The 27218-nt window shown below is 35.6% G+C and overlaps 1 protein-coding gene and 1 pseudogene across 4 annotated transcripts in view; one reads left to right on the forward strand and one right to left on the reverse strand.

The window, feature by feature from the left end:
• The window catches only part of LOC103000756 (membrane cofactor protein-like), a 52071-nt gene that overhangs the window by 10227 nt on the left and 14626 nt on the right, over nucleotides 1-27218 (reverse strand). For 2 of the 4 annotated variants that reach the window (XM_007163947.2, XM_007163948.3), the window contains exons 2-9: nucleotides 22858-23046; nucleotides 22402-22504; nucleotides 15084-15169; nucleotides 14044-14241; nucleotides 3035-3217; nucleotides 2599-2643; nucleotides 2443-2487; nucleotides 104-154 (exon numbers count right to left, since the gene is read on the reverse strand). In XM_007163947.2, the coding sequence (XP_007164009.2) occupies nucleotides 104-154; nucleotides 2443-2487; nucleotides 2599-2643; nucleotides 3035-3217; nucleotides 14044-14241; nucleotides 15084-15169; nucleotides 22402-22504; nucleotides 22858-23046 (900 nt within the window). The remainder of the gene's footprint in view (nucleotides 1-103; nucleotides 155-2442; nucleotides 2488-2598; nucleotides 2644-3034; nucleotides 3218-14043; nucleotides 14242-15083; nucleotides 15170-22401; nucleotides 22505-22857; nucleotides 23047-27218) is intronic. The other 2 variants (XM_007163949.2, XM_057542865.1) reach the window with 1 other exon arrangement.
• Nucleotides 17474-18191, forward strand: LOC130707595 (ubiquitin-60S ribosomal protein L40-like; annotated as a pseudogene).

Consider the following 27218-nt stretch of genomic DNA (forward strand, 5'->3'; position numbering starts at 1 on the left):
ATTTGTGACATGTTGTCTCTTTTCTAACTACAGATAACAGTAATATTTCCATGTTGAAAACTAGGGCCTCATGATGCAGAGTTATTAACAACCAAAATAATACCTAAACTCTCAGCATCTTTAGGTGGTGTTTCATCACTGGGACTGGGATATCCTAGAAAAAAAGAAAAAAATGGAAGTAAAAAAAAGAAGGAGAAAAAACAATAAAGCTTAAAGTCCTCTAAATTCATAGGTTTTGATTTTTTGACTTTGTACAAAAACCCTTATAATTTCATTTTCCTTATGTAAACTATATTAACGTTTCTCATTAAAAGTAGTATCAAAATATTACAAATTTATATTCAGTATCAAAGCATTCTTCTTCCTGTCCAGTAACATTTCCTGGGACAATATTCTGTGGTACAGCAAACAAATTAATCATTAGTGTGTTGTCAGAATTATCCTATGGATTCAATGTGATTATACTTAAAACTAAAATTAAGAAAACAATCCCTGGGCTTCCCTGGTGGCGCAGTGGTTGAGAATCTGCCTGCTAATGCAGGGGACATGGGTTTGAGCCCTGGTCTGGGAAGATCCCACATGCCGCAGAGCAACTAGGCCTGTGAGTCACAACTACTGAGCCTGCACGTCTGGAGCCTGTGCTCCACAACAAGAGAGGCCACGATAGTGAGAGGCCCGTGCACCGCGATGAAGAGTAGCCCCCACTTGCCGCAACTAGAGAAAGCCCTCACACAGAAACGAAGACCCAACACAGCCAAAAATAAATAAATAAATAAACCAAAAAAAAAAAAAAAAAAGAACCATTATCCTGTGGTAACATCCTACTGATTATTAAAAAAAAAGAAAAGAAAAAAAAAAAAAGAAAACAATCCCATTTACAATCAAATCAAAAAGAACAAAATACCAAGAAATAAGTAGGTAAAAGACCTATATTCAGAAAACTATAAGACACTGATGAAAGAAATTGAAGACAACACAGATGGAAAGATATACTGTGCTTGGACTGGAAGAATTAATATTGTTAAAATGACCATACACCCCAAGGTAATCTACAGATCCAATGCAATCCCTATCAAAATACTAGAAAAAATAATTCTAAAATTTGTATGGAAACAAAAAGATCCCGAATAGCCAAAACAATCTTAAGAAAGAATAACAAAGCTAGAGGTATCACACATCCTGACTTAAAACTATGCTACAAAGCTAAAATAATCAAAACAGTATGGTCCTAGCACAAAAACAGACACATAGAACAATGGAACAGAAGAGAGAGCACAGAAGTAAACCCACACCTATATGGAAAATTATCTACAACAAAGGAGACAAGAAAACATAATGGGGAAGAGACAGCCTCTTCAATAAATGGTGTTGGGAAAATTGTACAGCAACATGAAAAAGAATCAAACTGAACTACTTGCTCACAAAATATACAAAAATAAACTCAAAATGGATTAAAGATTTAAATTTAAGACCTGAAACCATAAAACTTGTAGAAGAAAACATAGCAAATACCCTCTTTTTACTTTAGCCTTAGCAATATTTTTTTGGATGTCTCCTCAGGCAAGGGAAACAAAAGTAAAAAAACCCAAATGGGACTACATCAAGCTAAAAAACTTTTACACAGCAAAGAAAACTATCAACAAAAAGAAAGGCTACCTATGAATAGGAGAAGATATTTGCAAACAATATATCTGACAAGGGGTTAATATCCAAAATATACAAAGAACACATACAACTCAACATCAAACAAAAACAAAGAACCCAGTTTAAAAATAGGTAGAAGACCTGAATAGACATTTTTCCAAAGAAGTCATACAGATTGCCAACAGGCACATGAAAGATGCTCAACATTACTACTCATCAGGAAGTACAAATCATTGTGCTGGTCACGGTCTGGGAAAAGAAACATAGTCCTAGACCCAGAAGATACCCTGTAAAGGTGTCAACAGATCACTTTTAAAATGAATAAATTATCAATGTTGATGACACAGAAAACATACATGTTAAAAAACAGACGCCATGGACCTTCCTCTGCATTAATATTAATTTGAGTTATGCTGTAATGCATACAAGCTACCTTTAAGAGCTTTCTAGATACCAGGCACTGTGCTAAGTGCTTTAAATGGATCCCATTTTAAATTTACTATCACTCAGTAAGGAAGGTTTTAAATCATCCACCAAAAAAACCATCTTTTAATCATTTTACATGTAAGTAAACATGTTTAAAGTTTACTTAACTTGCCACCTGCTTACATCTGCAGACTACTGCAAATAATTTTAAAGTCACTAAATGTAACAACTAAAATGGCTGTTAATATGTTCTTCTTCCTTTCATTCCTAAAATTGATGAATGAGTGTAAGTCATAGGAATTTAAAAGATTTTGAAAAAAATCACAAGGAATGTAAACGATTTTGAAATATATAAGCAGGAAGTTACTAGACCTGAGACACTGGGAATTGGAGGTTGGGAACTGGGAGGAGTTGACACTGGAAAACAAAAAAAATATAGATTGGATCAAACACTTGGGAGTTACTGCTGGCATTTTCACCAGGAATTTAAAAGACTTTTGAAAAAATATATGCAGGTAGTTACTAAACCTGAGGCACTGGAAATTGGAGGCTGGGTACTAGGAGTAGTTGACTCTGGAAAACAAAATAATGTAGACTGAATAAAAAACTTGGGCATTATTATTTTCTTTTCATTAATATGAATTCTGCCTTTCACTCTTATTTAGGTAAAACTTTCTATGCTTCAATTTACTCTGAAAAACGATTGCTATTCATTTTTACATGTAAAAAATGCCAAACAAGAGAAATTTATATACGTGTGTGATGTACATGAAATGCTAAGACCCTATAAAGACATCCAAAATTGCAACAGCAGATTTCTTTGTGAATTTGAAGTCGTACAACTATCGTAGAAATGAATACAAGACAGTTAAATACGAAAATTGTTTCTTTTCTATTATTCTGTATCATTGATATTTAATCTCAAAGAAAAAAAAACAACAAAGGAAAACGACAATATTTATACCTTTAGTACATGTTGGTATCTCAGGCTCCCAAGTACTGTTCGCACTACAGACAATTTTGTTGCTGCCATTAAGCTTAAAACCCTTGTTGCATCTATATACAATCGTCGCGTTGTAGTAAAATTTTGATCCGAGTCCTGAGACTATCACTCCATTTTCAACGTATGGATATACACATTTGACCACTGAAAAACGGAGAAATTCAAGAATTAATGGAAAGCTGCTTTCGCATAGGACCAGAAAAACTAGTGCAAAGTAATAATTTCCAGTGGAAAGAAAGAGGAAAGGAATGAAAAGATGTTAATTGAAAAAAAAAAAAAAAAAGACTTTGTGCATTTGAATTCCAGGTGAACAGATCTGGAGAAATCTAATAACCTTTTCCCACCTAAAACAGGCTGTCATTATAGTTTATTTGCTTTCCTACATTTTCTTTCCATTATTGACAAGTTTTGAGAAAGGTCTGAGTACCAGACACAAAATCAGGGTAAGTTCAAAAGAAACTTTCAATGCTCTTTAGCTCTAGGATTCTTTTAAGATCATGCTGACACTAACTGCGGTACCCTGCTCTTTTAGAAAGGCAGCAAAAACTTTTCTTAGAAGGTAATATTTGAGCTCAAATTTAAAAGTTGAAAAGAAGCTAGCCATGCCAAGATATGAAAAAGAAAGTTCTCAGGTGACAACAACACACAGGAACTGGGATGTTCAAGAAGTACAAAGGCCAGTGGAGTTAGGGCAGTGTTTTCCAAACATTCTGGACTGTAACCCAGAGATCAAGAAATACATTTTGGGCTTCCCTGGTGGCGCAGCGGTTGAGAATCTGCCTGCCAATGCAGGGGACACAGGTTTGAGCCCTGGTCTGGGAAGATCCCACATGCTGCGGAGCAACTAGGCCCGTGAGCCACAACTACTGAGCCTGCGCGTCTGGAGCTTGTGCTCCGCAACGGGAGAGGCCGCCATAGTGAGAGGCCTGTGCACCGCGATGAAGAGTGGCCCTCGCTTGCCACAACTAGAGAAAGCCCTCGCACAGAAACACAGCCAAAAAAATATATATATATATAAATAAAAAATTTTAAAAAAATTAAAAAAAAAAGAAATACATTTTACATTGTAAACCAGTATATAAACAAACAGGCCTGAGATAACGTTAAAAGTTACTACTTAGCCCTCAGACCAGTGTACTCTGATATTTCCCATTCTACTCTACTTCTTAAAAAGTAAAATACTCATTCTGACCCTCTAGGATTCAGGATCCATTAATGGGTTTGACAGAATTTAGGAAAAAACAAAATCAAGAAACACTGGGCTGGGCAGTGAGTTCAAGAGAATATCTTATGAGATTAAATCTGAGTAATAGATGAGGGCCAGATAATACACTGCCTTTTAAACCAGAAGAGTGTCCTTTCTCCTTTCTTTTGGGTCTGAATTTCCATCAGGTATTATTTCTCTTCAGCCAGGAGAACTTCCTTATCAATTCTTATAGTCCAGGTTGGCTAATGACAAATTCTCTTAGCTTTTGTTTATCTGAAACTGTTTTTATTTCACCTTCAGTTCTGAAAGATTTCTCTTTGACAGAGAATTCTAGGCTGTTTTTTCTTTCAGCACATTAGCAGAAATTATTGCCTTGTAGTTTCAACAGTTCCTTAACAAAAGTCAGCTGTCATGTCATTCTTACTTTGGGGTGAGGAGAGGGAGGATGTAATATGTTTGTGTTTTGTTTTTTGTTTTTCCCTCTCACTGGCTACTTTTTCTTTTGTTCGCAGTAGTTTTACCATGTTGTGTTTAGTTTAGTGGCGGTTTCTTGGTAAATTTTTGAAATTTATTCTGCTAGGGTCAGTGAATTTCCCAGACCTGTGGGGTTGTTGTTTTGGATCAAATTTAGATAATTTTTGGCCAGTATTTATTGAAATGATTTTCTACATTTTCCTCTCTCCTCTCTTCTGAAACTCCAGTTACATGTATGTTTGACTCTTTGCTTTTTCTCCCAAAGGTCTTTCTCTCTGTTTCTTATTTTAATCTTTCTTTTCAAATCATGGTGGATTTCTATTGCTCTGTCACTGATATTTTTCACTGTTGGGCCAATATGCTCTTAATTATACCTAATGATTTTCTTCTAAGTTAGGTTTACTAGATAACAAAGTACATACAGTAAATCTCACCCTTTTAAGTGTACAGCTGTATTAGTTTTGATCAATTCAAATAATCATGTAATTACCTGCACAATAACAAAAGTTCCATTATCTCCAAATACTTCCTCATGCCACTTTGTAATCAACCCTCCCCACCTCTCGACCACCTTATCCAACCAGCCAAACACTAATCTGTTTTCTGTCCCTATAATGTTGCTTTTCCAGAATGTCATAATGGGATCACAGCCTCTGAGTATGGCTTATTTCACTTAGCATAATGCATTTGAGATTCATTCCTGCTGTTGCATGATTCAGGAGTTCATTTCTTTTTATTGCAGAGTATTACTCCATTGTATGGATGTGGTATAGGCTGCTCATCCATTACCAGATGAAGGACATGTGGACTAATTCCAGTGTGGAACGATTATGACTAATGCTGCTGTGAATATTCTCATGCAGCTTTCTATATAAACATACCTTTTTATTTATGTTGCTGAGTTGTATGGTAAATGTATATTTAACCTTATAAGGAATTGCCAAACTGTGTTCCATAATGTTCATACCACTTTGCATTCTTACAAGCAATGTATTAGAGCTCCAATTGCTCCATATACTTGCCAGTTAATGGTATTGTTAGTTTTTAGGTTTTTTTTTTTTAATTTCAGCCATTCTAATAGCTGTTTAGTGATACCTCACTATGGTATTAAATTCCATTCTGTAATACTAATGATATCAAGCAACTTTTCATGTACTTTTTTGGCATACATATGTCTTCTTTGGTGAAATAGATCTATTCAAATATGTTGCCCATCTAAAAAAAAAATTGGGTTCTTTTCTTATTGTGTTTTGAGAGTTATTTATATATTGTATACAAGTCCATTAGCAGATATGTATTTTGCAAATATTTTCTCCCAGTCTGTGGCTCATTTTATTCATTCTTTGAACAGTGTAATTGAAGCAGAAGTTTTGAGTTTTTAGTAAGTCCAATTAATATTTTTTCTTTAAAGAAGAAGGATCATGCTTTTAGCATTGATTTAAGAAATCTTTGGCTAAGGCAGAAATATTTTCTACGTTTTCTAGTAAAAGCCTTATGGTTTTAGGTTTTACATTTAAGTCTTTGGTTCATTGTGAGTAAATGTTTGTCTATGGTGCTAACATAGGTTGAGGTGCTTTCTTCTTTCTGTGCATAATGTATATCGAATTGAGCCTGTAATTTTACCATTTTTCCAATGAATTGTTTGTATATCTGTGATGAAATCAAGTGCACATATTTGAAAGGGTCTATTTCTGGACACTATTCTGTTCCACTGCTCTACATGGCTATCCTTTCACCAATACCACACTGTCTTGATTATATTCCTTAGAGCATGGTTTATAAGAAGTCTTGACATCAGGTAGAATGAAACGTCTATAATTTTTTTTTTCAAATTTATATTGACTATTCTAGTTCTTTTATCTTTCTAAATAAATTGTAGAACTTGTTTGTCAAGTTCTGCTGGGATTTTATGGGATTGTGCTGAATTTACAGGTCAATTACTGACATCTTTATTATATTGTGTCTTCCAATCCATGACCACTGAATTTTCTCTATTTATTAAGGTCTTCTGTAATTTCTTTTATAAGTGTTTAGTTGTTTTTACCATTTAAATATTTCACATACGTTGCTAGATTTATATGCAAGTATTTCATGTTTTGGAGCTGGTATAAACTGTACTTGAAAAATTTCAATTTCTAATGGCGTTTTAGTAGTATATAGATATACAGTTGATTTCTGTATGTTGATCTTGTATCTTGCAACCTTGCTAAAACTTCAGCCATTCAAGTTTTCTACAAAAACAATCATCATAAGTGAATGAAGTCTATTTTATTTCTTACTCTCCAATATGTATGCCTTATTGTGCAGTCTAGGAACTCCAATACAATGCCGAATAGCATGGTTAACAGTAGACATCCTTGTCTTGTTCCACTTTAAGTAAAAATAAACTACTCTTTTACTATTAAGTATAATGTTAGCTGGGGAATTTTTATAGGTGCCTTTTGTCAGCTTCAGGTAGTTCCCTTATATCCTTATTTGCTGAGTTTTATAATGAAAAGATGATAAATTCTGTCATATACTCTTTTTTTTTTTACATCTATTAGGGTGATCATGTGTGGTTTTATTTTATTTTTGTTTTTTTGGCATATGTTAGAAGATTTAACCTTTAAAATAAACATTACATTAGGCATTCTATTTGCAGCAGAAACTGACATTCAAAGAAGTTAAATAACTTACAGAGCTAATGAGAAGTGGAGACAGAATTGTCCAATATATTCAAGGGAAGGTTTGTCTAAGCAAATGGCTCTGGGATCAAATAAGGGAGGATATCAGCATACTCTAAGCTCTCATTAGTTCTCTTTTTTTAAAAAAATATATTTATTTTTTTTTATACAGCAGGTTCTTATTAGTTACTATTTTATACATATTAGTGTACACATGTCAATCCCAATCTCCCAATTCATCACACCACACCGCCCGCCTCCCCCCCACTTTCCCCCTTTTGTGTCCATACTTTTGTTCTCTACGTCTGTCTCTATTTCTGCCTTGCAAACCAGTTCATCTGTACCATTTTTCTAGATTCCACATATATGCGTTAACATATGATATTTGTTTTTCTCTTTCTGACTTACTTCACTCTGTATGACAAACTCTAGGTCCATCCAGCTCACTACAAGTAACTCAATTTTGTTCCGTTTAATGGCTGAGTAATATTCCATTGTATATATGTACCACATCTTCTTTATCCATTCGTCTGTCGATGGGCATTTAGGTTGCTTCCATGACCTGGCTATTGTAAATAGTGCTGCAATGAACATTGGGGTGCATGCGTCTTTTTGAATTATGGTTTTCTCTGGGTATATGTCCAGTAGTGGGATTGCCGGGTCATATGGTAATTCTATTTTTAGCTTTTTAAGGAACCTCCATATTGTTCTCCATAGTGGCTGTATCAATTTACATTCCCACCAACAGTGCAAGAGGGTTCCCTTTTCTCCACATCCTCTCCAGCATTTCTTGTTTGTAGATTTTCTGATGATGCCCATTCTAACTGGTGTGAGGTGATACCTCATTGTAGTTTTGATTTGCATTTCTCTAATAATTAGTGATGTTGAGCATCTTTTCATATGCTTCTTGGCCATCTGTATGTCCTCTTTGGAGAAATGTCTATTTAGGTCTTCTGCCCATTTTTTTTTTTAAATTTATTTATTTACTTATTTATTTATGGCTGTGTTGGGTCTTCGTTTCTGTGCGAGGGCTTTCTCTAGTTGCGGCGAGCGGGGGCCACTCTTCATCGCGGTGCGCGGGCCTCTCACTATCGCGGCCTCTCTTGTTGCGGAGCACAGGCTCCAGACGCGCAGGCTCAGTAACTGTGGCTCACGGGCCCAGTTGCTCCGCGGCATGTGGGATCTTCCCAGACCAGGGCTCGAACCCGTGTCCCCTGCATTGGCAGGCAGATTCTCAACCGCTGCGCCACCAGAGAAGCCCTTCTGCCCATTTTTTGATTGGGTTGTTTGTTTTTTTAATATTGAGCTGCATGAGTTGTTTATATATTTTGGAGCTTAACCCTTTGTCCGTTGATTCATTTGCAAATACTTTCTCCCATTCTGAGGGTTGTCTTTTCATCTGTTTATAGTTTCCTTTGCTGTGCAAAAAGCTTTTAAGTTTCATTAAGTCCCATTTGTTTATTTTTGGTTTTATTTCCATTTCTCTAGGAGGTGGTCAAAAAAGATCTTGCTATGATTTATGTCAAAGAGTGTTCTTCCTATGTTTTCCTCTAAGAGTTTTATGGTGCCTGGTCATACATTTAGGTCTTTAATCTATTTTGAGTTTATTTTGTGTATGTGTTAGGGAGTGCTCTAATTTCATTCTTTTACATGTAGGTGGCCAGTTTTCCTAGCACCACTTATTGAAGAGACTGTCTTTTCTCCATTGTATATCCTTGCCTCCTTTGTCATAGATTAGTTGACCATAGATGTGTGAGTTTATCTCAGGGCTTTTTATCCTGTTCCATTGATCTATATTTCTGGGGGTTTTTTTGCCAGTACCATACTGTCTTGATTACTGTAGCTTTGTAGTATAGTCTGAAGTCAGGGAGTCTGATTCCTCCAGGTCCATTTTTTCCCCTCAAGATTGCTTTGGCTATTCGGGGACTTTTGTGTCTCCATACAAATTTTAAGATTTTTTGTTGTAGTTCTGTAAAAAATGTCATTGGTAATTTGATAGGGATTGCATTGAATCTGTAGATGGCTTTGGGTAGTATAGTCATTTTCACAATTTGATTCTTCCAATCCAAGAACATGGTGCATCTCTCCATCTGTGTCATCTTTGATTTCTTTCATCAGTGTCTTATAGTTTTCTGAGTACAGGTCTTTTACCTCCTTAGGTAGGTTTATTCCTAGTTATTTTATTCTTTTTGTTGCATTTGTGAATGGGATTGTTTCCTTAATTTCTCTTTCTGATCTTTCATTGTTAATGTATAGGAATGCAAGTGTTTTTTTTTCTTCTTCAAAGTTTCTTGATATGGTAAATTGCACTGATTAATTTTTAAATTTGAATCATCCATGCATTCATGGAATAAATCCTACTTAATTACGATGTATTCTTATTTTTTTATAGGCGAGGATTTGATTTATTAATGTTTTGTTAAGAAGTTTTAGTTCTATGCCCATTTTGGATATTGTCTATAATTTTCTTGCAGTGTTTCTGTCTGGTTTTGGTATCAGAGCAGTGCTGTCCTCATGAAATGAGTTAAGAAGTATTCCTATCTCTTTAGTTTTCTTGAAAACTTTGTGTAGGGCTAATACTATTTATTCCTTAAATGTTTGGTATAATTCCCCAGTGAGGACATGGGGCCTGCAGTATGCTTCATGAGAAGGTATTTTATAATTTTTTATTGAAGTATAGGTGATTTACAATATTGCGTTAGTTTCAGGTGTACAGCATAGTGATTTGTTGTTTGGTTTTTCTTTAGATTATATTCCATTACAGTTTATTACAAGATATTGGATATAATTCCTTGTGCTATATAGCAAATACTTGTTGCTTTTTTACTTTACGTATAGTAGTTTGTATCTGTTAATCCCATGCCCCTAATTTGTTGCCCCCCTCCCTTTTCCCTTTGGTAATCATAAGTTTGTTTTCTAGATCTGTGAGTCTGTTTCTGTTTTGTATATAGAATCATTTGTATTATTTTTTTGATTCCACATACAGCTGATATCATATAGTATTTGTCTTTCTGTCTTACTTCACTAAGCATAACATTCTCTAAGTCCATCCACGTTGCTACAATGTAACTATTTTATTCTTTTTTAACGCTAAGTAATATGCCAATACACACACATACAGACACACACACACACACACACACACACACAACATCTTAATCCAATCACCTGTTGATGGGCACATGGGTTACTTCTATGTCTTGGCTATTGTAAATAGTGCTGCTATGAACACTGGGAGTGCATGTACCTTTTTGAATTAGAGTTTTCGCTTTTTCCAGACATACACCCAGGAGTGGGATTACTGGATCATAGCTTTATTTTTAGTTTTTTAAGTAACCTCCAGACTGTTTCTTTACTGGCTGCATCACTTTACATTCCCACCAACAGTGCAAGAGGGTGCCCTTTTCTCCACACCCTCTCCAACATTTATTATTTATAGACTTTTTGATGACAGCCATTCTGACCAGTGGTAACACCTTGTGGTTTTGATTTGCATTTCTCTAATAATTAGTGATGTTGAGCATCTTTTCATATACACGTAGGCAATCTGTATGTCTTCTTTAGAGAAACGTCTATTTAGGTCTTCTGCCCATTTTTTGATTGTGTTGTTCGTTTTTTTAATATTGAGTTGTATGAGCTGTTTGTGTACTCTGGATATTAACCTCTTGTCATTTGCATCATTTGCAAATATTTTCTCTCATTCCATAGGTTGTCTTTTGGTTTTGTTGATGGTTTCCTTTGCTGTGCAAAAGCTTTTAAGTTTGATTAGGTCCCATTTGTTTATTTTCACTTTTGTTTCTTTTGCCTTGGGACACTGACCTAAGAAAATATTGCTACAACTTTTGCCAGAGTGTTTTGCCTATGTTTTATGGTGTTATGTCTTACATTTAGGCCTTCACACAATTTGAGTTTATTTTTGTATATGGTGTGAGGGAATGTTCTAATTTCATTGTATTACATGCAGCTGTCCAGCTTTCATAGGACCACTTGTTGAAGAGACTGTCTTTTCTCCATTGCATATTCTTGACTCCTTTGTTGTATATTAATTGACCATAGGTACATGCGTTTATTTCTGGGTACTCTACTCTGTTCCAGTGAACTACAATGGAGTAGGTTCTCTACTCCATTGATCTACATGTCTGTTTTTGTGCCAATACCATGCTGCTTTGATTACTGTACCTTTGTAGTATAGTCTAAAGTCAAGGAAGGGTTATACCTTGAGCTTTCTTCTTTTTTTTCAGTATTGCTTTGGCAATTCTGGGTCTTTTATGGTTCCATATAAATTTTAGGATTATTTGTTCTAGTTCCGTGAACAATGTCACAGGTATTTTTATAGGGATTGCATTAAATCTGTAGATTGCTTTGAGTAGTATGGCCATTTTAGCAATATTAATTCTTCCAATCCAAGGGCACAGTATATTTTTCCATTTCTTTGAATCATGTTCAGACTCCTTTATCAATGTTTTATAGTTTTCAGTGTATAGGACTTTCACTTCATTGGTTAAGTCTATTCCTAGGGTCTTTTTTGTTTGTTTGTTTTTAGATGCAATTTTAAATGGAATTTTTTTTTAACTTACTTTTCCTGACCTTTCAATATTAGGGTAAAGAAACACAATAGATTTCTGTATATTCATCATGTATCCTCCTACCTTGCTAAATTCATATATTAGTTCCAATAGTTTTTGTGTAGAGTAGCATTCTCTATATAGAGTATTATGTCATCTGTAAATAGTGACAGTTTTACTTATTCCATTCTATTTTGGATAGCTTTTATTTCTTTTTCTTTTCTGACTTCCAATACTATGTTGAATAGAAGTCATGAGAGTGGGCATCCTTGTCTTGTTCCTGAATTTCAGGAAGGCTTTCAGCTTCTCACCTTTGAGTATTATGTTGGCTGTGGGTTTGTCATAAATCACCTTTATTATGTTGAAATATGTTCCTGCTATACTCACCTTCATGAGACTTTTTATCATGAATGGATGTTGAATTTTGTCAAATGCTATTTATGCATTTGACAAAATTTCCTTCTGCACAAGGATGGTTCAACATACAGAAATCAATCAATGTGATATACCACAATAACAAAAGGAAAGACAAAATCTACATGCAAGAAGGTTTAAGTTGTCAAATTTACAGGCATAAAGCTGTTTGTTTTATTCCCTTACTGTTCTTTAAATGTCTGCAGTATATTTAGTGATCTCCTCTCTTTCACTCTTTTTTTTTGGTTTATTTATTTATTTTTGGCTGTGTTGGGTCTTCGTTTCTGTGCGAGGGCTTTCTCTAGTTGTGGCAAGCAGGGGCCACTCTTCATCACAGTGCACGGGCCTCTCACTATCGCTGCCTCTCTTGTTGTGGAGCACAGGCTCCAGACGCGCAGGCTCAGTAGTTGTGGCTCACGGGCCTAGCTGCTCCGCGGCATGTGGGATCTTCCCAGACCAGGGCTCGAACCCGTGTCCCCTGCATTAGCAGGCAGATTCTCAACCACTGCGCCACCAGGGAAGCCCTCTTTTTCACTCTTGATACTGGTAATTTGTATCTTCTGTTCTCCTGTCAAACTACCTATAGGTTTATCTATTTTATCAATCTTCTCCAAGAAGCAGGTGTTGATTTGATTCTCTCTATGTTATTTCTCTTTTCAATTTCATTGATTTTTTTCTCTGTCTTTATTATTTCCTATTGGGGTTTAAGTTGCTCTTTTATTTTAGTTCCTTATGGTAGAAGTTCAGATTATTGATTTGAGACTTTTCTTTTTCCAATATAAGTATTTCATTGTTTAAATATCCTTCTAAGCAATGCTTTCGCTGTATCCAACAAGTTCTGATATTTTGATATGCTGTATTTCATTTTTATTATATTCGAAGCACTTTCTAATTTCCCTTGTTAATACTTTGGCTTTGATTCATTTATTAGTTGTAAGTGTCTGCATAATTTTCAAATATTTGGGGATATTCTAGATTTATGTTTTGATTTCTACATTCATCCCAGTTTGATCAGATAATGTATTCTGAATGATTTCAATTATTTGAAATTTGTTAAAAATTATTTTATTGCCAAGAATATGGTATTAGAGAATGTTCCATGTTCACTTGAGAAGAGTAAATATTTTTCATTATTCAGTGGACCCTTTCTTTCAAGAGTAAAAATCCCTCCAGTGTCTCCCTGCTTTTGATCATGCTCTAATGCCTTAAACATTGTTTTTAAGTAAGATTTGCCCAGAGTTTATAAATCATATCTGTAAGACAATTAATCTTTTACGACGTACACTATGATTTCCTGTAGCCAAAACTGTCAGACTTCTTGTAATACAAGATAACACTTTCTTATGTTTAAGAAAGTTTGTGTTGAATTTTTTGACGCTTTTCATGGAAAAGAGTCCTAACTCATGCATATACACAGTAGTTCACAATGTATAAACTGGAATGCCAAGAACCTGTGGGGTGAGAGGGGGGAAGCTCTACAAGTAGAAGTATTTTTTACTTGATTTGACCGATATTAAATTAAATTAGAAACCAATTTAACAGGAGGATCAAGCACATATGGCTGTTTTTACTTGTACATAAAACAATTTACAAAGCACTTCTACAGTATTTACAAATTAAGAAGGAAATAAATGGAAATATTATTACCTTTACACTGAGGAGGGTCACTACTCCATTTGTCACTTCCAATACAAACAAGTTTGCTCTCTCCAACAAGTGAATATGGATCTGTTCCATTTGAAGCATCACAACTATAAGTTACTACTTCACTGTATTCAAATACATCCTTGTGGCTATTTGTGTATTTTCCATTTAGAATTTTTTCAGGTGGCTTACACAAAATCTCTTAGAAAGGGAAAAAAAGAAGACATAAAAGGCAAAAGGAAAGGTAAAAGATTAAACAGCAATCAGTAAAGGTCTATGAATTGCCTTCAATAAATTCATTAACATATGATTTCTACAAGCTAGTTGTGAAGCCAATATCCATTTAGAAGGTTTCTATGAGAAAGTGTACTATCCTAAATTCAAACTATTAATTTAGCAGTGAATTATTTAAAATAAAACTAATTTTCTTAAATAACGACATTAAAAATCTATATGAAACACATTTATTTATCTGCAAGGCCATACTAAGTTTTGTTCTCATCATAAGAGATGGTGACAATTTAATGATATAATATAATTATGATTAAAAACTGAACTCAGGGCTGGTTGAGAAACACTTCATAATTTATAAATATATCTATTCACTAAATCAGTTCTTCACATTAATACCAAGTATTATCGTCATTTTTCACTTTCATCCTTACAAGTGTATGGTGAAATTTTCCAGAGGCTATAAATTGTGTGATTTTGCAAGAGACTGAATCCAGACGTCTTCCTTTAAGCCAGATATTGAAGAAATTTGCAAAATTGTAAAACAATGCCACTATCTGTTTTGGAAATTTTTGATTTTTCATAAAAGTATGTTGTATATACTAACAGGTATTGTGCTTACTCTTCTTAAAAATGAATAATAATTATTTTAAAAACTTTTCAGTTTTAATTCCAATATAATAATAGCAATAGACATAACCCACATAAAGAAAAGTCCATTGGTGTCTATGTTAATTTAAAAGCATAAAGGGGTCCTGAGGCCCAAAGTCTGAGAACTGCTGCTCTATAGTCTAAAGAGAGAATACACTTACTTTCACATATTGGAGGATTATCACTCCAGCTCACAGTACTTCCAGAAATCTCACAGTATAGAATACTTGATCCAATTAAGAAATAACTAAATGAGAAAAGAAAAGTTACTATGTTCCTTAGTAGTTACAAGATGGACATAATAATGAAAACAATTTTATATGGTTGTTTTCCTGCACTATAGTAATTTGAAGGAGAAGTTCCTTAAACAAAATATAATGTAAGTGCTAACTAAATATGCAACTTAATTAAATAGAGTTTCTGCATGTGAGCACACATTGGCCCACAGCAAAATGTCTAAATTACTCTGTCATGTTGTCAGTGTAGCCCCTCTGCTATCTCTGGCAAATGCAACACACGTTCACTTCTCTACCCTTTTGCTCACACCATTCTGCTCAGTAAGGACTGAGCAGAGAGATCAGGCCCTAGAGTTTGCCTGCCTGGATTCAAGTTCCAGCTCTAAGACTGACTTATTTGAGCTTGGGCAAGCCCCTTAGGCAAGGTTCTCTTGCTCAGTTTCCTCATCTATGAAAAGGGGGGGTGGGTAACAGTACATACCTCATGGGACTGTTTTGAGGATTGGATGAGTTAGCATCTGGCATGTAGTGAGTATTAGGTAAGTTGTAGCTTTTTTTTAACATTCTTTAGATAATATTCTTTAGATTCTTTATTAATATTCAGAATACAGGCATACCTCATCTTACTGCTCTTCACTTTATTGAGTTTTTAACAAATTGAAAGTGTATGGCAACCCTGCATCAAACAAGTCTATTTATGCCATTTTCCTAAAAATGTTTGCTCACTTCATGTCTCTGTGTCACATTTTGGTAATCTCACATATTTCAAACTTTATTACTATTATTATACTTGTTATGGTGATCTGTGATGAATGTCTTTAATGTTACTACTATGACTCTCAGGCTCAGATTATGGTTAGCATTTTTTAGTAATATAGTATTTTTAAATTAAGGTATATACATTTTTTTAGACACAATTCTATTGCACACTTAGTAGACTACACTATAGTAGAAATGTATGTAAAAAACTCATTTGATTTGCTTTATTGCAGTGGTCTGGAAATGAACCTGCGATATCTCCAAGGTATGCCTGTACCTTTCTAGTAGTAGTTCAGGAATACTACTCAATGAAATATTCTCCAATGATTCAAATTCATAATACACTCTTCTCCTTCTGGACTCTCATTGTAATGATCATGAATGATTCTATCTATTTGGTACTTTTCATTTACTATTTTGCTCTGATGCCTCTCTCTATATACTGTGTTTCTCAAGAGGGCTACAACTTCCTTGACTCTACATCTTAAACTTTTGGTGCCTAGTAGCCTCTTCTATATGTTCCAGCAGAACATTCACTGGATATTCCGCTATTTTTACTTGATCAAGTTAAAAAATACTCAGTGTAACTGCCTGTACCCACTTCCAGAGGACTTTTCCCCAAAGGCTAATTCATTGATTCTAGATTATAATGCATTAGGAGAGGATTCTGGGATGGTGGCAAAATAAGTGGCAACAGGAATCTGTCTCCCCACCTTGATGACGACACTGACAGAATCTGCCTGATATCACTATTTTGGAAGTCTAGAATCTGTTCATGGCTTGCAATTACTAGGAGAAGACTTAGGTAAATTAGCTTGATTTCAGTCAATTTTAGCTCTTAGCACAGTGGCAGCTACCTATCCCCCCACCCCAGCTGGCATCTGTACACGTGTTGCTAGAGCAGCTTATAAGTAGCCTGTGGGAGCTAGGGTGGGCAAAAAGGAATCTGCCCTCCAAGTATCAGGGATTTGTGTTCTTATCACTGTTGCTTCTGATCAAAGAGAAGCCGAAAAAGACGGAGGCAGCCTTTGTTGTCACACCTCCCCCAACTTTTTCAAGCTCCTTCAACACTGGACAAATGATATCCAAGGGACTTAAAATCCAGCATCCTTTGCCCCTCCCCTTCACTTTTACTTTTTTTCCACTAACAGGAGCCAGGCATTAAACACTAGGACATTCAAAAATAACTGCTATGTGGAAAAAAATTAGAAAATGATTCCGCCTGCCCAGAGAAAGGCTCAGAAAAAAACTGAGACGACCTTCAAGTTTATATGTCAGCCTGCTCCTCAGCACAGAGTCACCATACAACAATCAAAAAACCAAACCAAAACAAAAAAACCCATAAAACAGTAAGCTCTAGGTAGGGGGCAGAATCTGATTTCCAGAGTTAACACATTATTAGATTCAAATATTGATTCAACAAAAAAGTTGTAAGGCATACAAAGAAACGGAAAAGGAAAAGTATGGCTCATATAGTGGAAAAATACATGAACAGAATTTTTTTCTGAAGGAGACCTCATGACAAATCTAGCAAACAAAGACTTTAAAATAAATGTCTTGTGAAGGCACTCTCAATGGAAATTAATGGATGCCAGTTCTGCCACCCCATTTTTCTTCAATGAAGCAGCCAAACAGCAGACACAGAGATGCAGATCTTTGTGAAGACCCTGATGGGCAAGACCATCACTCTTGAGGTCAAGCTCAGTGTCACCATTGAGAATGTCAAAGCCAAAATCAAAGACACTGAGGACATCCTGCCACACCAACACAGTCTGATTTTTGCAGACAAACAGCTGAGGGTGGCCGTACTCTCTCAGACTATAATATCCAGAAAGAATCCACCATACACTTGGTGCTTCACCTGCAGGGTGGTATCATCAAGTCTTCCCTCCGCCAGCTTTCCCAGAAGTACAACTGTGACAAAATGATCTGTTGCAAGTGTTATGCTCACCTGCACACCAGTGCTGTCAACTGCCACAAGAAGTGTGGCCAAACCAACAACCTGTGCCCCAAGAAGAAGGTCAGATACATCCTCTCCACTGGCTCTTCTGCCCACAGGGTTGCCCCCTGCCTAAGCCCAACCTTGGAGCCTCAGTAAAATTTGAAAGAAATAACTGGATAAAGGTGCACAAAGAACCAAAGGAAGAAATGAAGAAAGTCAAGAGAACAATATGTGAACAAAATGGAAATATCAGTAGGAGCTAGAAAACCTAAAAAGAATCCAAAAGTAAATGCTGGAGTTGAAAAGTACATTAATGGAAATGAAAAAGTCACTGAAAGAATTAAAGGTATATTTGAGAAGAAAAAAGAATTAGTGAAATTGAGATAGGGTAATGTAAATTATTGACTCTAAGAAACAGAAAGAAAAAAGATTGAAGAAAAGTGACAAAGCCTAAGGGATCTGTGGGACACCAACAAGCAGACCAACATATACACTGTGGGACTCTCACAAGGAGAAGATAGAGCAAAAGGGACAGAGAGAATACTTGAAGAAATAATGGCTGAAAACTTCCCAAATTTGATAAAAGAAACAAATATGCCAAAAGCTCAAAATTCTAAGTGTGGGTCTCTTTGTATTCATCTTACTAAGATACATGATAATCAGACTTTCAAAAGACAAAGAATGCTGAAAGCTGCATGAGAGAAGTGAATCATCACATACAAGGGATACTAATTAAGATTTGTCATTAGAAACTCAGAGGCCAGAAGACCGTGGATTTATATAGTCAAAGTGCTTAAAGAAAGAAACAAAAAAACAAAAACTGTCAATCAAAAATCCTCTATCCCAGCAAAACTGAGCGTCAAAAGTGAGGGAGAAATTAAGACATTTCCAGAATCCCAGAATTAAAAGCTTAGCAAGTCTGTGACCACTATGCTTCTCAAGAAGAAATGCTCAAGGGAGTACTGAAAAAGGAATGAAGGGACTCAAAGCCCTATGTATAAATAAATATCTCAGTAAAAGTAAATACAAAGGCAATGATAAAAGCTAGCATTACTGAAACAGTGGTTTGCAACTACAATTTTTGTTTTCTATATGTGATTTAAAGGACTAAATTTTAAAATAAATAAATAAATTATTAAAGTAGAAGCTAGTATGCAATTATTTGTGTAGAGGGTAGTATGATATCAACAACCAAAAGGGGTAAGGATGGAGCTGTAAAGGACTGTTTTTGTAATTTATTGAATTTAAGCTGGTATAAATTTAAACTGGAGTGTTATAACTGTACAATTTTGTTTGTTTGTTTTGTTTTGTTCTGTTTTGGCCTCCCTGTGAGGCTTGTGGGATCTTAGTTCCCCAACCAGGGATTGAACCCGTGCCCCCTACAGTAGAAGCGCAGAGTCCTAACCACTGGACCGCCAGGGAATTCCCATGTACAATGTTAAATGTATAATAATTCCCATGGTAACCACAAACAATATAACTATAGAATATACACAAAAGGAAATGAGAAAGGAATTTAAACATTTCACTACAAAAATCAACTACACACAAAAGAAAACAGTAATGCAGGAAAAGAAGGACTAGAAAAAAGCTATAAAGCATATAGAAAACAAGTAGCACAATGATAGATATAAATCCCTCCTCGTCAAAAATTATATTAAGTGTAGACAGAATAAACTCTCCAATCAAAAGACAGAGATTGGCAGAATGGATAAAAACACATGGTCCAACTATATGTTGTCTACAAGAGACTCACTTGACATTCAAAGACACAAATGGGGTGAAAATGAAAGGCTGGAAAAAGATATTTCACACAAATAGTAACCAAAAGACAGTAGAGTAGCTATACTAAAATCTGACAAAATAGACTTTAAATGAAAAAGGTTACAAGAAACAAAGAAGGAAATTTTATATTAATAAGGATTCAGTACTGAAGATATAACAATGATAAACATTTATGCACCTAATGACAGGCTATCAAAATATATGAAGCAAAAAATGACAGAATTGAAGGGAGAAATATGCATTTCTACATAATAGTTGGAGACTGCAATACCTCACTCACAATAATGGATAGAACAACTAGACAGAAGATAAATAAGGAAACAGAGGACTTCAAAAGCACAGTAAAACAACCTGATCTCACAGATATATACAAAGCACTCTAGCCAACAACAACAGAATACACAGTCTTTTCAAGAGCATGTGGGACATTTTCCAGGATACACCATATGTTAGGTGACAAATTAGAAAAGAAATTAATGTTATTCAAAACATAATTAATTATTTAATAAATAATTAATAATATAATTGTTTTATGCCACAAATTAATGTTAATAAATAGATTTTAAAAGACAGATATCATAAAAAGTATATTCTCTGACCACAATAGGATGAATTTAAAAATCAATATCAAAAGGAAAACTGGAAAATTCAAAAAATTGTGAAAATTAAACAATATGCTTTTAAACAACCAATGGCTCAAAGAAGAAATCAGGGCAATTAGAACGTACTTTGACATGAATGGAAATGAAAATATACTAAAACTTATGGGATTCAGCAAAAGCAGTGCTAAGGGGGAAATTTATAGCTATAAATGTTTACATTAAGAAATGATAGCTCTGAAAAAACAAACTAAGCTTACAATTTAAGGAACCAGAAAAAGACAAACACAAAGTTAGCAGAAGGAAGCAAATAATAAAGATTAGAACAGAGATAAACAACAACAACAAAAAGAGCGAAACAAGAGAGAATATCAGTGAAACTAAAAGTTGGTTCTTCAAAAAACGTGACAAAATTGACAAACCCTTAGATTGACTAAAACAAAGAGATTAGACTCGAATTACTAAAATCAGAAATGAAAGCAGGAACATCACTATAGATTTGACAGAAATAAAAACTATTAGGAGAGTACTATGAACAATTTTATGCCACAAATCGATAACTAGATATAATGGACAAATTCCTAGAAACACAAAACCTACCAAGACTTAATCACAAAAACAGATAATCTGAATAGATCTGTAACTAGTAAGGAGATTGAATCAGTAATCAAAATTCTCCCAATTAAGAAAAATCCTGGATCTGATGGTTTCACTGGTGATTTCTACCAAACATTTAAAGAAGTAATACCAATCCTTCTCAAACTTTTCCAAAAAACTGAAAAGGAGGGAAGTCTTCCAAACTCATTCTATGAGACAAACATTACCATGATAGCAAAATTCAATAAAGGTACTACAAGAAAAGAAAGCTAGAGACCACTATGCCTTAAGAACACTGATGCAAACAACCTCAACACAATACTAGCAAACAATTTAGCAGCATTTTAAAAGGATTAAACATCATGACCAAGTGGGAATTATTCCTAGAATGCAAGAGATGGCTCAACACATAAAAATCAATCAACGTAATATGCAACATCAAAAGAACGAAAGGGAAAAAAAGTACATGGTCACCTCAATTGAGGCAGAGAAAGCATTTGATAAAATTCAATACTTTTCATAATAAAAATACTTAACAAACTAGAAACAGAAGGAAACTGCCTTAAGATAATAAACTCCATACATGAAAATCCAACAGCAAACATCATGCTCAATGGTGAAAATCTGGAAATTTTCCTCTAAGATCAGAACAGGCATGAACAACTGCTTTTACCACTTTTATTCAACATGGTACTAGAAGTTCTAGTCAGAGCAATTAAGCAAGAAAAAGAAATATATTTCTAACTTGGAAAGAAAGAAGTAAAATTATCACAGTTTGCAGAGGATATGATCTTCTACATAAAAAACCCTAAAGATTACACACATACACACACACACACACACACACACACACAATGTAAGAACTAATAAATAAACTCAGTAAACTACCAGGATACGTAGACAATATTGAAAAACCAGTTGTGTTTCCATAGCATATTACATTTACCTTTTAAATTCACATTTTTTATAAATGCTCAGTATCCCTAACATATGCTATTAAAAGAGCCCTGTAAAACAAAGGCTATTATTAAATCCTCAGTACCTCTTTTTGAGATGCTTCACGCCTTTGTAGTAGTTTCAAAAATAAGGTTTTCCAACTAAGAGATCTTGATCAACATTATTGTCTAAGCTTACCAGGTCACTTTTGGTCTCGTGACATCTTACAGATTACTTTGATATAAGAATATCTTCAGTTGGCAACTCTACCTCCCAGTTCCATAAACCTACGTCACCTCTGAGAATTGGGCATTTTAAATAGGGTGTATTGTGTTGTCAAGGATAAAGTCACCATGATTAACACATTTTAATGCTTATGAGAGGTTTATTAATACATATACTAAGTATTATACAATTTTACTTCCCTTCAATTTAAATTTCTTTCTACTAGTTACACATCTTTTCAGTCTCCATAAAAAGCCCAGGAGTTATTTGGCTACAGTATGACTTGTCACACAGAAAGCAAAATGAAATCAACTTTGTGGGAATGCTTAAGAAGAGAGGAAAAATGAAAACGGATTTAGTAACATATAACATTATTTCCTCTAAGGAGCATCCTACTTACCCATCATTACAAACATAGTGAACCTGTGAGCCAAACAGAATACTTCCATTTGGGTACCGTATTTGGCCATTTGCGGGATCCCCTAGGTTAGGACACTGTTTTCCTAAAAGGAAAATTTCAAATTCGTTGTTTTATACCAGTTTCAAAACAGATTTGAATCAAATTCAAAACTCTACATTGCTCACTTCAATTCATGGGAATATTATTATCTTTTATTATTTTCTTTCTTTAACTATTATAACATCCAAGAAGATTCACATTTACCCAGGCAACCAATTGTGAAAATAAAGGTTCCCTGGAGATTTTTCAAAGCCTGAATGCACTGCTATCTAAAACCTACATTCACATGAGAAAACCACCATTTCAGTTGTAAAATATGAACCCTAAAATGTGTGAAAAATCTCTAGAGCAATAAAAAAGTTTTTTGAATTAAAAAAAAAAGTTTTGTTTACTTACTTGTACAGGCCTCCTGGAGAAATGACCACATATTATCAGCCTGACAAACAGCAGAGGTGGGAAGAGAAGGATGCTTGGGCTGGTAACCTGGGCGACACTCATAATCTATCCTGTCCCCAGGGTTATAACTGGGTTTAGAAACATTCCGGAGCTGCATAGTTTCAAACCTTGGTGGCTCACCACAGGCATCTAGGTATAAGAGAATAAGAGCATAAAAATATTTTATCTCATTCACCAGCCAAGGACTATGGCCTGGTATCAGGTAGGTAGTACAGAATAAATGCAAAGGTTCTTAGCAAGATTTTAAACGACTGTGCCATGCTTCTACCCAACTGGTGGTAGTAGTGGAGTATGTGCCTTACTTACATTAAATAACAACCTATTAGCTTTTGGTTTGTTAGGGAATAAGATGAATTTTTATTCAACAGTAAATTGAAGAGATAGCATCAATGTTTTTAGTTTTGAAATATAAATACATTTTAGGTATGTATCCTTCCCCACTTTTTTCTAAATTCATTTCAAAACTCACCTCTCCTCTAAGAAGTCTCCTACAGTATACAGCACTCTGCTCAGATTACTTTTCCATAGTTTGAAACACAAGCATATGATCACTTGTCATTTCAGGCTCAGTTTCCTCTCAGAAGGCAAGGTCCTAGAGGGCAGGGATCATACGCCTTCTTTTTCTACTACACTCTATACTCAGTTGATACTCAAGACATGCTATGGTAAGAGATGAATATAAAATGTGCCTTGTGGGATTCATAAATCAACATAATTATGGACCGAAGTATTTCAAAAAATAATACTTTGTTTCATTTGTTTCCTAGTAGTGAATTGAGCATTTTAAAAGTGATGAATAGACACCATGTAAATATCAAAATGTACTATCTGAAAAGCATTACATGAAAAAACAACTTGCTGTCTTTGACATTACTTTAAATATAATTTAACTTTCCTTCACAGATCAATGGATTGCTCATTCCTCAGAAGCTCCCTGAGGTAGCTGTTTGGGTTGTTTATCCAATATATCCCAACAGTAAAGCTATTATATTGCTATGCTTTTAGAATTTTTTACTTCTGGGATTTTTTTGGGGGGTGTTGAGGGAAGGAGTTTTTTACTCCCTAGAATAATGTCATTTCTACCTCAGCAAGTCCTCTTGCTTTTAACTATCTGGGCACTTTGATAACCTAACAAATCTGTTAGAAAAATTATGTAAAATAATGTGATGGAGACATATTAAGTCCTAAAGGACTAAAGAAATTCAGAGGCCTCTCTTATAAAGTTAAGAACCTAAGGAGGAGATGGGTGTGAGCTACGGTTATCAGCACAGACAGCAGAGAGGGGCATGAAATGCTAAGGCTGCTGCTGCCACCACCAAGAAGCCTGTGTGCAAGCACAGGTCACTACCCACACCTCCCCTCCTGGGAGCCTGTGCAGCCCACCACTGCCAGGGTCCCAAGATCCAGGGACAATTTCCCGGGGAGAACACATGGCACGCCTCAGGCTGTTGCCATGTCACGCTGGCCTCTGCCGCCACAGGCTCGCCCCACATTCCATACCCCTTCCTCCCCCCACACCAGCCTGAGCGAGCCAGAGCCCCCGAATCAGCTGCTACTTTAGTCCCGTCCTGGCTGAGCAAAGAACAGACACCCTCAGGTGACCTACATGCAGAGGCGGGGCCAAATCCAAAGCTGAACCCCACGAGCGGTTTGAACAAAGAAGAGAAAGGGACATTTCTCCCAGCAGCCTCAGGAACAGCGGATTAAATCTCCACAATCAACTTGATGTACCCTGCATCTATGAAATACCTGAATAGACAACAAATCATACCAAAATTGAGGTGGTGGACTTTGGGAGCAACTGTAGACTTGGGATTTGCTTTCTGCATCTGATTTGTTTCTGGTTTCATGTTTATCTTAGTTTAGTATTTAGGGTTTATTATCATTGGTAGATTTGTTTATACATTTGGTTGCTCTCTTCCCTTTTTTTATAAAAAAAATATATATATATATATTTTCCTCCTTTTTATCTTTTTCTGAGTGTGTATGTGTATGCTTCTTTGTGTGATTTTGTCTATGTAGCTTTGCTTTTTTTTTTTTTTTTTTTTTTTAGCTTTGGAATTTTTATTATATTGTTCACTTATAGCAATATGCTAAATGTCTCATTTTTTTAAAAAGGCACATACAGGGCTTCCCTGGTGGCGCAGTGGTTGAGAATCTGCCTGCCAATGCAGGGGACACGGGTTCAAGCCCTGGTCTGTGAAGAGTGGCCCCCACTTGCCGCAACCAGAGAAAGCCCTCGCACAGAAACGAAGACCCGACACAGCCATAAATAAAAAATAAAAAAAATTTTAAAAAAAAGCACCAAAAACCTTAAAAAAAAAAAAAAAAAGGCACATACAGATTTAATCTGTCCTTCATTCCTAACACCTACCTATTTCTGGTCCTTACCAACTCACACCCAGACTAATGCCACAGCCTATTACCTGAGCATTCTGCCTTCAGGCTCTCCTCCCTTCAAGACCATTTGTGCATCACTCCAAGAATCATCTTATTAAACTGATGCTTTGATAACACCAAATGCTTGCTCAGAAGCTTTTCATGAAACTCTTGTGCTTATAGGATAAAGTACAAACTCCATGGCCTGTATTCAAAGTTTTTATAGAATGGCCTCAACATATCTCACCTCATCTCCCATGACTGCAGGAAGGAACCCTTTTGTCTGACATAACTAAAGCATTGTTTTACACTAAAATTGCTTTCTGCCCCTTTTGCCATTGCCCTTGAATTCTTGCCATCCTCTCATCTGAAATATCCAAACCTTCCTTTCCCACCCTCATCAAATTCTATCAATCCTCCAATCTTCTCCCTGTGCCATCCCTGACAACTCTAGCTGCAGGTTAATTTTCCTCCTTTGGAATTCTGTAATTCTTATGTTATGTGAAGGAACCATGTCCCGCCAACCGGACTAAAAGTTCCTTGAGGACAGTGTGTTTTAAAGCCTCTTTTTACTCTTAATAGTCCATGGCATGGTACCTTGAATGTACTAAACACTTAAGTATTTGAAGTGAGATTGATAGTATAGAAGGGAAAATGGCTTATTGTACCTATAGCCATACATACTCTTTTTTTTTTTTTTTTTTTTTTTTTTGGCTGCATTGGGTCTTCGTTGCTGTGCGCGGGCTTTCTCTAGTTGAGGCGAGCAGGGAGTAGCTTTGCTTTTACAATTTATCCTAGGGTTGTGCTTCTCCTTTTTTTTTTTTTTTTTTTTAGTATAGTTTATAGCACTTGTTATCATTGGTGGATTAGTTTTTTGGTTTGGTTGCTCTCTTCTTTCTTTCTTTCTCTTTTTTTTCTTTCTTTTCTTACTTTAAAATTTTTTTAATTTTTAATAATTTTTTTATTTTTTATTTTAATAACTTTATTTTATTTTATTTAATTATTTCTTTTTTTCTCCCTTTTCTTCTGAGCCGTGTGGCTGACAGGGTCTTGGTGCTCCGGCCAGGTGTCAGGCCTGTGCCTCTGAGGTGGGAGAGCCGAGTTCAGGACATTGGTCCACCAGAGACCTCCCGGTGCCACGTAATATCAAACAGTGAAAGCTCTCCCAGAGATGTCCACCTCAACCCTAAGACCCAGCTCCCCTCAATCACCAGCAAGCTACAGTGCTGGACACCATATGCCAAACAACTAGCAAGACAGCAACACAACCCCACCCATTAGCACAGAGGCTGCCTAAAATCATAATAAGGCAACAGACACCCTAATACACACCACTGGATGCGGTCCTGCCCACCAGAAAGACAAGATCCAGCCTCATCGACCAGAACACAGGCTCTAGTCCCCTCCACCAGGAAGCTTACACAACCCACTGAACCAACCTCACCCACTGGGGTCAGACATCAAAAACAATGGGAACTACGAACCTGCAGCCTGTGGAAAGGAGACCCCAAACACAGTAAGTTAAGCAAAATGAGAAAACAGAGAAACACAGCAGATGAAGGAGCAAGGTAAAGACCCACCAGACCAAACAAATGAAGAGGAAATAGGCAGTCTACCTGAAAAAGAATTCAGAGTAATGATAGCAAAGATGATCCAAAATCTTGGAAATAGAATGGAGAAAATACAAGAAACGTTTAACAAGGACCTAGAAGAACTAAATAGCAAACAGACAATGATGAACAACACAATAAACGAAATTAATAATTCTCTAGAAGGAATCAATAGCTGAATAACTGAGGCAGAAGAACAGATAATTGACCTGGAAGATAAAATAGTGGAAATAACTACTACAGAGCAGAATAAAGAAAAAAGAATGAAAAGAGTTGAGGACAGTCTCAGAGACCTCTGGGACAACATTAAAT

The sequence above is a fragment of the Balaenoptera acutorostrata genome, chromosome 1 (genome assembly GCF_949987535.1).
Source record: "Balaenoptera acutorostrata chromosome 1, mBalAcu1.1, whole genome shotgun sequence".
In the NCBI taxonomy this organism is placed as follows: domain Eukaryota; kingdom Metazoa; phylum Chordata; class Mammalia; order Artiodactyla; family Balaenopteridae; genus Balaenoptera; species Balaenoptera acutorostrata.